The sequence below is a fragment of the Peromyscus maniculatus genome, chromosome 9, assembly GCF_049852395.1.
Source record: "Peromyscus maniculatus bairdii isolate BWxNUB_F1_BW_parent chromosome 9, HU_Pman_BW_mat_3.1, whole genome shotgun sequence".
Taxonomy (NCBI): Eukaryota; Metazoa; Chordata; class Mammalia; order Rodentia; family Cricetidae; genus Peromyscus; species Peromyscus maniculatus.
The window spans coordinates 9,428,633-9,441,482 of record NC_134860.1 but is presented as its reverse complement, the minus strand read 5'-3'; the positions used below and the strand labels follow the sequence as shown (position 1 = coordinate 9,441,482).

The 12,850-nt window shown below is 45.1% G+C and overlaps 1 protein-coding gene across 2 annotated transcripts in view; it reads right to left on the bottom strand.

Annotated features, from left to right (window-relative positions):
* The window catches only part of Vstm4 (V-set and transmembrane domain containing 4), an 82,432-nt gene that overhangs the window by 24,892 nt on the left and 44,690 nt on the right, over nt 1–12,850 (bottom strand). For both annotated transcript variants that reach the window (XM_006976718.4, XM_076544366.1), the window contains exon 6: nt 260–366. In XM_006976718.4, coding sequence (XP_006976780.1) covers nt 260–366 — 107 coding nt within the window. The remainder of the gene's footprint in view (nt 1–259; nt 367–12,850) is intronic.

Below are 12,850 nucleotides of genomic sequence, written 5' to 3'. Positions count from 1 at the left end.
CCACCATTTAAAAGTCCACAGTAACTTCAGTATGGACTTTCCTGTGCATGTTGACTTACCTCGATGCTTTCTGCCTGCTCCCTACTTCATCCCAGTTTGTTATGCCTAGAATCTAGGGGGATGTTTACACTAGAGTAGCACTGAATGACAAGTCCCCCATCCATCTATTTCCCTGCCCTAATCCCACAACTGACTCCAGGCCCACCCCTGCATCAATCATGGCGGCTTTCACTTAAGAAATTGCAGGTCCAATTCTTACCTTTGGCAGGGACTGCAGGTGGGACATCTGCCTTCTCCTTCTGCCTCTTGCCCTTCTGTGGCTGCAGTGGGGCCAAGCTGGTCACGCTGGTGACAGTCTCCCCTGAGCTGTAGAAGAAAAAGGCCCAGATGAAGCCAACGTCTGTTCATTGCTGAAAACCAGAATGGGAAAGGAACTAGTGGCCCCCAGGAGCTCTTGAAGACTCCCTATGGAGGTGTCCAAGGAAGGGCCACCTCACAGATAGACAGCAAGTGTCTTACATTGTCTCCAGAGATGCCAGCAAGTCTGCCACTCTCCCTTGGCCAAGATAAAGATGATGAGGTGAGCTAGTTTGTGACTCATGATGTGTTGCTCAAAGTTCAAATTCCCTGGAGGAACCAAGGACCAGCTTGTTCACATTATTTAGGGATGTATGAACTGATGGCTTATATCTACATTAATTGGGCACAGTGTAGCTGGGCTACTGACTGTATGATTGGCTACTAACGTTGTCATCAAAAATGTACCTGTTCTTGAGCTAGCTCCCCAGAGCCAACATTCTTTGTCCATGTCTTTGGGTTCCATAATCCCCAGACCAAGTGCCTCTCAGTTTATTGAGAAAAGCCTCAGGGGAGCTGTGTCTTCAGGGTCCTCCATGAGTACAAGGAGCTTGCTTCCATGGTACCTTCATCTTTAGGACAGGCAAATGAGTTTACTCTGAGAAGTGTCGTGTTTCCAGTCAGCTGATCCTGTGGGGCCACTCAAGTATCCGTTTCTTTCTAAGTAATATCCACGATTTAAAAATGTGATGGGGATGACAGGACTTCTATTTAAGGAAGAACTAATGGACCATTCTAAGTTGTTAATAAGCAGTGAACATGTGACCTAAGCTCTTCTTGGCTCTTACATTATTCACTTATCTTGAGGCTCATGAAAGGAAGAAAGAGTTTATTTTGGCTCACAGCTTGAGGCCCCAGTCCACTGTGCAGGGAAGTCATGGCAGCATCCATGTGAAGCAGCTGGTCCCATTGCATCCACATTCAGGGAGCAGAGAGAGATGAGTACTGTTGGTGTTCAGCTTACATTCTCTATTCAGTCCAAGATGTTAGTTAGCCCAAGGGATGGTGCCACCGCATTTAAGGTGAACTTTCTACCTCAGTTCAGTCTCTCTGGAAAGACCCCCACAGACCTGTCAGAGGTGTGTCTCTGTTGATTCTCAATCTCCTCAAATTGACAATGAAGGCTAGTCATCTCAGCCTCCTACACGCGTGGAGGTCCAAGGGCTTCTCTGAATGGCCATCCGTCTTGTTTCAAAGCTCTCCTATTGGCTCCAGCAACCCACAGGGAAGCTCCCTGTGGAATCATTTGTTCCTAGGCACAGGGTCCAGCTTAGCAGATATGGTTCCCAGGACAGTCTATCTCTCCAGGCCATGAAGAATTTCCAAAGTGGACAAGACCGTGATCAATCATCACAATGCAGAGTCAGTAGAGGGGCAATGTGTGTCCAAAAGGAGAGTCCCACATGTGTAAACACTCTAAACTCATCCTAAAAAGGCAGGAAGAGAGGGGAGTTCCTTTCTCTGCACACCAGAATGGCAAGAATCAAATTCGAGTAAGTGCTCTGGACAAGCATGCAGTGCAGCTCTTCCCTGGTGGAAAACAACTCAGGAACATCTACCAACACGGCACGGCAGTCTCACTTCTGAAAATTCCCTGCGTGAATGTCACTGTGTGCATGTGAAATGATATGTGCATAACACTTAAGCATTACAGCAGTGCAAACTTCAGCAGGACAGCCCAGCTGTCACCAAATGGCTGGTTAAGTAAAGTATGCTTTCTGTTTGGTTGGGGTTTGGTTTGTTTGTTTTTGTTTTGGCTGTTTGTTTTGGTTTGGTTACACAGGGTCTCTGTGTAACCCTGGCTGTCCTAGAACTTGCTCTGTAAGCCAGGCTGGCCTTGAACTCACAGAGATCCAACTGCCTCTGCCTCCTGAGTGCTGGGATTAAAGGCGTGCACCACTACCACCCTACTAGTATGTTATTATTCTTATCCTGGTCCTCTGTGGCTAGAAACAGGAAGAAAGCAGTGACCTATGTTCTAGTGAAGTAAGATACGTTGTTGAGAGAAAAATTCCAAGGGTTAGACACATTTCTAAGGAGAAATCCACTGTGAAATACCTCACGCTTCATATAAAAATAGGGGAAACAAGACACAAGCTGGAGTGAGCTTGCCTACATATAAAGAAATGTTAGAAATAGTCAAGGGTCTTGAGACTAGGAATGCTGGAGAGCTGCACAGAGAGGAGACAGGACAGAGAATTGTTGCATTTACAATTATACACAAGTAATGTAGATATATAGTTACAGGCTATGGTAATGATGGTCCTAAATATTAGAAACAAGTCAAGACTCACTCACAAAGTGTGGGAAAAGTCTAAGGATGTGTTTCTACCAGGATTCCCCAAGGATGACTTATTTTCCTTGGGAACAGGCTAAGTGGTCATAGCTGGAGAGTGCAGGGCCCACTGTGTAAATTGACAAATAGCTTAAAGGAATGGGAGTTTACAAAACTCTGACCGCCAAGAGCAAACGAGGGATTGTTTAAACAGACAACACAGAGAGCTTGGTTCCGCAGCCTTTTAAACTCTTGACATGTTTATTATTTTTCTTTTCAAATAAAATCAGGCAGGTTTGTGGATTAAAATGGTAATTATAGGCATGGAAATGAAAGGAAATAAGCCTGTCATGACCAAAACTCGACCTCTGTAAATATTTCCACAACTTGTTTCTCCTTCTTAAAAAAAAAGAATGACTATTTTTAGAGCAGTTTTAGGTTTACAGAGGAATTGAGAAGGGACAAATTTTCCCAACACCCCATACTCTGCAATTGGAAAGCCTATGCAGAATCATCAGGCGCATCCACAGTCCACAGGTAATATTAGGGTTCACTCTCCTGTGTTCTAAGACTTTGCACGAATATACAGTGACAGTGACGTATGTGCAGAATTGTAATATTCTACAGAGGGCCTTCGCACTCCCAAGAGTCCTCTGTGCTTTGCCTCTCCACACCCTTCAGGTTCCAGAAACCATTGCTCTTTGCTTTGACTGGCTCCATGGGTCTGCTGGGTCCAGGACATTGGAGGGTGGTAAACACACTATGTAGCCTGTTCAGACCAGTTCTTCTCACTTGATAACCAGCACGGAGGGTTCTTTCTCCATATCTTCTGGTTTGCTGGCTCATTTCTTTACAGTCCAAGTAATAGTCCATTGTCTGGTTGTCGCATAGTTTACTCATCTATTCCCCTCAATAATGATGGTTTTCCTCAGTCTGAGGAATTGGAATAAAGCTGCTATAATCAGGTCTTTATATGAGCAATATATTTAACACTGTATTTTATATGTTTTAAAATATTGCATTAAATTGTAATACAACACTTCCTTTTTATCTAACCTATATTTTTCAGATTTTTAGATTTTCCTACTATTCTAGTGAGAAAAAAAGCTATAGTTTACAAACCCATTCTCTAGCAAATGAGCAACTGATTCATTTTCTAATGTATTTCTGCAGAATGGCTTCCCAATCCTAAACTTTCATTTTGAAGTTTGAACCTGAAAACTGGAATTACCATGTTGTCAAAACAATTGCCAACAAGTTAGTACCACTTTGTGGCTGTCCTGTCGGTGGAGAGCGACACCATGTCATTGTCCTTGGCACGAAGTTTATCAGCTAACTTCATGAAGAAACACGTGACCCTCTTTTGTTGCATTTCTTTGATTGTCACAGAGGATGGCCTTGGCCTGTGTCTATCTCCATGCTTCCTCACATTTATTGTTATTTACTTAAGGCCTTGGACTTTTCACATAGACTTGCATAGATCTCTTTTGCCAAGCTAACACATTGGTTACAATTTTTTTCCGAAACCCCTTTAATCCTAGACTTTTATTAAATGCAGTTTTCTTCCCTTTCTGCTGAAATCCTTTGATATTCTTTCTTTTGTACCTCTGAATTTGGACAGTATCCCCAGGGCACCTCATACACTAGAGAATTAAATGTTTCCACTTTCTCTCCTTTTTACTTGGACTTAATTCTTTAGCTCTTTCATACACAGCGGAAGTTTCTGGGATGTCATTTCTATGAGTGTATGCCACTATGCCCAGGGGTTTTAGAGAGCTGAAAAAGATCTGTCTTGTCATCACCATTTTCCTCTAAACCAGTAAGGCCGCCTCCAACTAAATTTAGTTCTAATTCATAGTTCAACAAGACTTCAAGTATACAGTGAGTCATCGTGGTGACATGCGGTCCACACTTTTCCCTCCGAATCCCGTTTCCCCATCAAGCCAAGTCCCGGAGGACTTTTCAACTAAAAACCCACCTTATGATTAACTTACAAGAAAAGTTATGCTACATCTTGGATCAGAACAGGGATGCTGTTTGTCTCTGACAGAGGAGAGTGATGTTGGTGGTAGTCAAACCAAAAAAGACAGAAAAATAGACCCGGAAACTCCCTCTGAATTAGAAGGCAGCCAGTCAGACAGAAGTGCTGGTTGTGGGGAGCGTGTTGTTAATGGGGCTGCTTTTCTGGCTCCAGCATGGATGAGGCAGGAGGCGGAACACGTGGTCTGGGTCTCTCGTAAGAGGCGCCACCTCCTGAAGTCTCTGTTCCACAAGGACTCAGAACCTCTGCTCCAGAACTAGCAGAAACTGGATTTAGTGAGCAGATGTTGGAAATGGGGTAGAGGATGACATTGCAGAGGTGATTCTGGATAAGCCATCCTTTCTATGGGCCTCCACCTCTCAATCTGTAAGATGGGTGACCAGCCCTCGTTAGCTGTCTCATGGGGCCACTACGATGTCAGATGGAATAGCATGGATAAACAAGATGCGGCCTTGTATCGGCTGCTTTTCTGGTTGTGACAGAAACAATTTGAGAGAGGGAGGATTTGTTTTGGTTCAAGGAGCAAAACAGTCCACAGCCAAGTGGGACAGGAAGTAGAGTGGGAATGGCTGTGCTCAGCTCTCCTTGGCTTCCTTTTATTCAGTCAAGATGCCCAGTCCACGGGATGGTGCTGTGCACACTCATGGCCAGTCTCTCTCCCTCAGATAACCCTCCCTAGAAGCTCCATCATGGACACAGCTAGAGATGTCAATAATCTCCCAGCTGATTCTAAACTTGGTCAAGTTGACACGTGAAACTACCACAGGCATTCAAGGGCTACAGAACTCAAATAGGTAGCCAGTGCATGCAAACAACATGGACATTTCATAGCGCCACATTGGAAATACCATGTTGCCACTAGGGGCTGCCATGGTGCCCACCATGGTGCCCATGTTTCAGCCCTGAGGGAAGGACTGTAAGTTTCAACGTGAACACTGATCAGGAACTTTTCTGCCCAGCATAGTATACCATACCCTGCTCTGACACACACCCTCCCACAGTTGCGGTGGTATTAGGCCAAGCAAATGTAGGGCAGACCAGGCCGGTAATAAGGGGAGAGAGACAGACCGACTGAAGAGTGCATGGCCTCCCCAGGATGCCAACAAAGCATGTGACCTGGATTTTTCAGGGCTTTGAACAAATGCTTGGTAAACTTTTTTTTTTTCTTTTCAGAAAGAAAAGTTAGTAGTAATTGCTGTGTTTTTGTCTGTTCGGTGCAAGCCACTGTGCAAAGGTTACCATAATCTCCAGCCTTCTCAGGCAAGAGAACTAGACCTTATGAAGGCCCAAGGCCTTCCCAAGGAAGGGATGTGAGATTCAGTCCAGGTTGGTCTGACTCACTAACCCTGAAGCAAGGACCTTGGGACTAGCCTGAACAATAAAGAACTAGAAAATTAAGAGACAGAAAGATTGTCGTTCAAGCTAGATTAGAACAGTTGCTCTGGGCTTAAGACAGCTCCTTAAAGAGATAGTACAAGAAGGTGGCATTAACATCCTAGTACATTTTATGTTTGTGCTAAATTCAGTATAGCTGCTTAAACTCCTTCCCTCATAGAAAGAGGGTGGGTCAACACAAGTGCCGGAGTCTCGGAGGCTGCGAACTGTGCCTGGTGCCCAAGACTAAAAGTTGTTCTGGCCAAAGAAGTGGGCAGAGGAGGACAGCATGTTCCTGAAAATTGTCTGGAATGAGTGATGTCAGCTACCAAACAGAGTACATGGTGGGCCAGATGTTCTGCGTGTCTCCTTCAGAGCTGGGAGCGTTTGGGAGAACAGAGAGGAAGGGGGGAAATCTACCATACACCAAGCTGATTCCACCAGAGAGCATAATTACAGCTAAGCCTTCTACACCCAACCACAGCCATCTCCGGTAACTAAATCTTGATCCACAGCATGGGTCCCTCTAGGGTGTCCTGGCAACCAAATGGTCATCCTGATACCAGGCTCTGTGAGGCATGCTAGCAGTGAGAGCTGAGGAGCTTCATCCACGGAACCACACTGCCGATGCCTGGTGTTACCCTTGGTCCAAGGCCACCTTCTTGCAGCTCCTGACCATTGTGAGGCACATGCTCCTTGAGGTCTGTCATTTCTATTCTTCACTGAATGAACAGGTGTTTCTCATCACTGGGTAGAGTCACATGCTCCATAGAGATTTGTTTTCGTCTGAAATAAGACAGCCAGAGACCAAAGATCTGGACACAGAGAGCCCTTAGCAAATGGGGCTCAAGCAGCCCTGCTGCCGAGGTCCTCCCAGCATCCTTCTCGGCCTCCCCGGTGCTTCTTGCTCCACAGTGTTGTGGAAGGCCTGACTTTAACTGATCTGCCCTATGCCAGAAATGTCCACCCCCTCCGTTTCTCAGTCCCGGCAAGGCAAACGCCCGACTTACACCATGAGCATGTCCTAGTTGTTCCTTTCCTGCTGGATCTCTGGCCACCTCCTCAAGGTTTCATGCAGCCCACAGCTACCACATGTGCTACGCACTATGAAATCTTTCTTGTAGAATCTTGAGGAATTTCTAGTTTCTATAGCTACAATGGCAACTCTCTGTCACTTTCAAAGCAATAATAAATATTAGTAACTATAGACACTCCCCTCCCCAATGTCAGCTACCACAGATAAAACTCATACAAATGGGGTGAATTTCAGATGTCTCACCCTAGGTTCCAGAGCCCTCAACTGCCATTAAAATACTCAAGGTCAATTGGTATTATGCCAGGTACTTAGAGCTACTTAGAGGTTGTATAACTTCATTTTTAAGGTAGGTAAATAGTGCCACCTGCCATGGTCCTATACCAGGACAATTATTAAGTGAGTGATACACACAGAGCATCTTGAACTGTGGCTGTCACATGACAATCACGATTGTCACCCATGATGATCTTACATTGTCAGTGTCCTGACTGCATGTAGTATGGAATCTGTTCTCAATGCTGGAGTTGAGCTTGGGGGCGGGTTGTGTTCTGTAGGCACTAAGCGGCAGCCAGTGTCACTAGCTTTGGTGGCTTCTGCCCTCCCTGTGATCTTTTTGTGGGCAGATTCTGAGCAGCAGAATAAAAGCTGCCTCTTTAGGAGGTGGCCGCCAAAGCATCCCCCCCCCCACACACAGCTTTCTCATGACCATTGACAAGTGGGTTACATCACCGCAGTTCACTGCTCGCCCTACAAAGCGGTCCTCTGGCCGCTGAGGTCATCTTGCTCTCTGTCAGCCCTTCTATCACCAGTTCATGGATGCTGCAGCATAGGCCTTGGCTGGCCAACATTTTGTCGGACCTTGAAACTCCTGAAGGCTAACTTGTGAGGTTTTAGAGTCTCTGGAATTGCGTCTCTTCCTTCTCTGAGCTCCTGGCATGTCACTTATTGGGTAAACCCCTTGTTTCCACTGTCAGGGAATGCTTTAAAAAAAATCTCTGATGGTTCGGAGAAATACAGAAAAGGCATTAAAAGAAGCTCAGAAGTCACCTTGGATTGTGTCTCTAATACACCCTGAAACATAGATGGTACCCTAACCCCAGTTTGTCCAAGAGATAGGGTGTGCCACACACTTGAAGAAAGCTGACCCAGGAAACATGGTGCCGCCTTCCTGTGTCTGGGAACAGGAGATGGCCAAGCCGGGAACCGCCTTTTCTGTTCTCTCTCTCTCTCTCTCTCTCTCTCTCTCTCTCTCTCTCTCTCTCTCTCTCCAGCTTTTTTAAAATTTGGCTTGCACACAAGAAGCATCACAGCTCTAATTGCTGCATTTTGTTTTAAAGCTGGGTTTCCAGGACTTTTTTGAGCCATTTCATATGAACTGAAATGCCCTCATTGCTGAGCCTCCAAGGGAAGGCATGTTGAAGCCCACAGACCCTTGACAAGCTTGCTGTGGTCTGGGACATCGATTCCTAAGGACACTTGGCTTGGGGAAAGGGAGGGTTCCTTAGACCTAAAGCCCAGGGCCGCTCCTCCCAGACCATGGCAGCCTCTTGACTCAGGACAGGACACAGTCGTGATAAGCTTTACTTTTCATCTTTAAACTTTTCTTAGCAAGTCATGGAACTCCCTAGAGTCCCCATCTTGCCCCGGTCACTTGGCAAGGCCCCTTTCTCTGTGACCACAGTGTTCTCAACACCAGTATGTGGCCTCTTCCTGAGGGTCCTCCCCTGCCTGAGGGTTTCCTTTCTTGGCTTCTGGCCCTGATCCTGTGATTTCTGCCCTTTTCCCTTTAGAAGGAAGTGGTCAGAGGACAAAAAAGGACACTGATCATGAATAGAACTTGAGACCCCAGGGTCCAGTTCCCACAGCAGCAACCAAAAAGGGTACCAGACCCGCCCTCTGTCATGAAAAGAATGGGCTGAAGTTCCCAGGCTTGTAGCCCAGCACGCAGGTCAAAGCCACGGTGAAGGAAAGAATTGACTTGTTCTCTAGCCAGACACTGCAGGAAGGGGTCGGGACTACGTGAGGTCACATGAGGCTCTGGTCAGGAGGATGAGTGTTCCTGGCAGACCTGTGGTCAGACTTGACCCCACCATGGTCTCAGGTTGAGGGAGGAAAATGATTTTACAGAGACTTACGTATAGTTGGTTTGGCAGGAAGCATTTCATGGTGAAAGCTTTGGGCCGGGCACCCCACTGCATCACTGTCAGCCCCCAATGTGCTTGGTATAGAAGCAGAAACATTTGGCTAGAACTCTATGACCCTGGTATCTGGGTTATAGTTTTGATCTTAAATGTTCTCTAAAGACCGTGAGTTAAGTCCTGATCACCAGTCTATGGTACCATCAGGATGCACCTGACTGAGAGGCAGGGAAGAAATTAGGTCACTAGGGACACACCCAGGAAGAGGACATTGGAATTTGGTCATGGCTTAAATGTGAAATGACCCTCACAGCCTACATGTTTGAACGCGTTGTCTCCAGATGGTGGCGCTGTTCAGGAAGGTTATGAACCTTTAGGAGATGGGGCCTTGCAGGAGAGTATACATCACTGGGGGCAGGCTTTGAGGTTTTATAACCTGGCCCAACTTTCTCTCCTCTCTCTGCCTTTGAATTGCTGACCCAGTGTGACAGACTGGCCTCATGCTTCTGCCACCATGCCTTCCCCAGGAGGACTGTGTCCCCTCTAGACTGTAGACCATAGTACACTCCTCTAAATTTCTTTGGTTGGGGTATTTCATCAAAGCAAAACAAACCAAGACTTCCCTACTCCTCCCTTCTCTCTCTCTCTCTCTCTCTCTCTCTCTCTCTCTCTCTCTCTCTCTCTCTCTCTCTCTCCCTCCTTCCTTGCCACCATGGGAGGAAATGGTTTGCTCTACCATAGTCTCTGCTGTAATGTGCTGCCTTGCCACAGACTCCAAAGCCACAGTACCAAAAAGGAGCCTTTCCCCCGTTTAAAGTCGGTTTTTTCGAGTATTTTGTCACAGCAATGGAACAATGACTAATACACTTGTATATCCCAGGGCTAGAGGAAACCAAACTCTAGTGTCTACCAAACTAGGATGACATCCTTGCTCTCCTCCTCGACCCAGCAGTCTCAATTTAGAATGTGACTGCTGTAGGGGAGGGTAATGAGGAGTAGAGAGGACCCAAGACAGGAGGAGCTGCAAGATCCCCACGAAGCAGAGCCAGGTATCCCAGGAATCAAGGGAGAATGGTAGGCTGGGTAACCTCTGGACAAGCATGAATGGCCCAGCTATAAACCTCTCTCCAAAAGACATGCCTGATTCACCCTAGTCCTAGTGTGAGTGGGTGTGGTCTTAAGAAAAAAACAGGCAGCTTTGGTGAGGCATAATTGATTTCCAAATACAACTTGTAGCTCATAATAAACAATCCAGTAGATTTTTATAGACCTACAAGTTGTGTGATCATCAGTACAATACAGTTTTAGGACATTGCAATCATAGTGCTGGAAGTTCTGCGTTTAGACCATTCCACATTAATCACATCCAAAATTAATCCCCACGCTCAACCTCAGCTATAAGCAAACATTGCTCTGTTTTCTATCTCCATAAATCTTCCTTTTCTAGACATTTCATTAAAATAGCACCAAACTGTAAATTTTGCACCTGGTTTCTTTCACTTTGTGGTGTTTTGAGAATGGCCTATTTCCATGGTCTGTTGCATTGCCAAGTAGAACTTTTTTGGATGGATCTGCTGCATTTTGTTTCCTCTCTCACCGGCTGGTGAACACATTTGGATTGTCTCCAGTTTCTGGTTATTATTAATAGAGCAGTTGAGAACAATTCCACACAGGTCTTTGAGTAGGCATATGCTCTCATTCCACTTGGGTAGATCCCTACAAGTACAATTTGTGGGTCATATTAAGAGTCACACCTTAAGAAACTACCGAGCTGTATTCCCCGTTGGGGGCTCCATTCAGCAGTGTACATTGATCCAGTTTCTCCATATGCATGCCAATACTTGGCATATCTGTCTCTTGGATTGTAGGCAATTACGGTTAGGGTGTGCTTGAATCATTATTATTTAATTTGCATTTCCCTAATTAATGACTAAAGATATTGGGCATCTTTCCATGTATTTATGAGGCCCGGGTATATCTTCTTTAGGGAAATACCTGTTCAAATCACTCTTGCCTATTTTAATTGTGCTATTTGTCATCTCATTATCCAGTTGGAAGAACCTTATATCTGGAAACAGGTTCCTCTGATTTGCAGATATTTTCTATTCGATGGCTTGTTTTTCCATTTTTGTAATTGTGGTTTTGGAACTAAATTTTTGTCAGTCTTTCATTTATGAATCTTGCACAGTGTCACTTTATGCAATCCAAGGACACGAGAATTTTCTCTGAGAAATGTTATAGTTTTAGCTTTTATACTTCAGACTAAGTCTCTTTAATTGTGTTTGCCAATGCTGCGAGAAAAGGGGTGTCAGTCCATGTTTCTGTCTGCGATGTCTGTGGAGTACACACCACTTGATGAAAAGTGCATGCCTTCTATTCAGAACTGTCCTGCACTCGTCGGAGCTCAATGTGTCACAAGGACAATTCCTTCTGGACCCCATGTATGCTCCAATCTCTGTACCGCGCATGCTTCCCTGGTGACTGGACCTGTGTTTGCACTGGCCCTGTGCTGCCGAGACTCAGCTTGTGACTTTAAACAAAAGCATGGTGCTTCCTGGTTCCATGTTTAGAGATTTTCCTGCTGCTGTCTCACTGTTGCCTTCAACTATGATTCACCGTAGTCGAAGATTACACTCTACGATTCCAAGTCCTTTTGAGCTGTTGAGGTTTATCTCAGCCTAGAATATATCTTGGCGAATATTTCATGAGGATATGAACAAAAAGTGCTCTTCCATAAGTTGACTGCTGGAGATGGATCAGCTGAGTCCTGTTGTTTGACAGCATGATTTATGTCTTCAGTGACCTAGGATCGAGGACCTAAGCCAAGCCTATTGGTTGCTAAAAATCACCATGGATTTTCCAGTCTTCCTTCAGCTCTTCAGTGTTGGCTATTCGGGCTCTGTGTCTTTGTTGTTTAATGCATAGACTATTTAGGACCTTTGTTTTCCAGGTGAGTTGGTCATTTTACCCTCTAATGTCCCATCCAAGCCCTGCTAAGTGTTTTCCTCTGTGAGATGTGCAGTGTATGCACACAGACTGTTGACGGCGTGCTCTCTCTTCTTCCACCCGTTTCCTTTCACTCCGCCTATGTCATGTGCATGAAGTGAGTTTCTTGTACACAGACTACAGTTGGGACACATAGTTATTTACTACCCCACGCTCTGTGACTCAACCGATGTATTTAAACCAGTTTGAGACAGGTGGTGTGGAAGCAATTTTTTATTTATTTTCTCCTCCTTTCCTAGGGTTCTCTTTATTCTATTTCTTTAAGTGACTTGAATATACTAGAAGGATTATCTTGATTTTTCTGTAGTTTTTTTTAAGTGTTAGGGATAGAGTTCTTTTAGTAGTTGCTTTGGAATTGCAATATATGTGTGTGACCAACCACTGTCTACTGTTGCTGACATTCCCTCACCAAATGAGGAGTAGCGATCCCTTTCCTATGAGATCTATCCATCTTCCTAACTTTGAAATTTCATTGAGAATCAAATTTTTTTTGTTTCAATCATCAGACATGATTTTTTAAATTCATGAGTATTCACATGATGTTGTCTAAAAATGAGTGGATCTTGGTGGAGTTAGGGGAGGAATGGAGGGTGAATGTGATCAAAATATATTGTAGACATGTA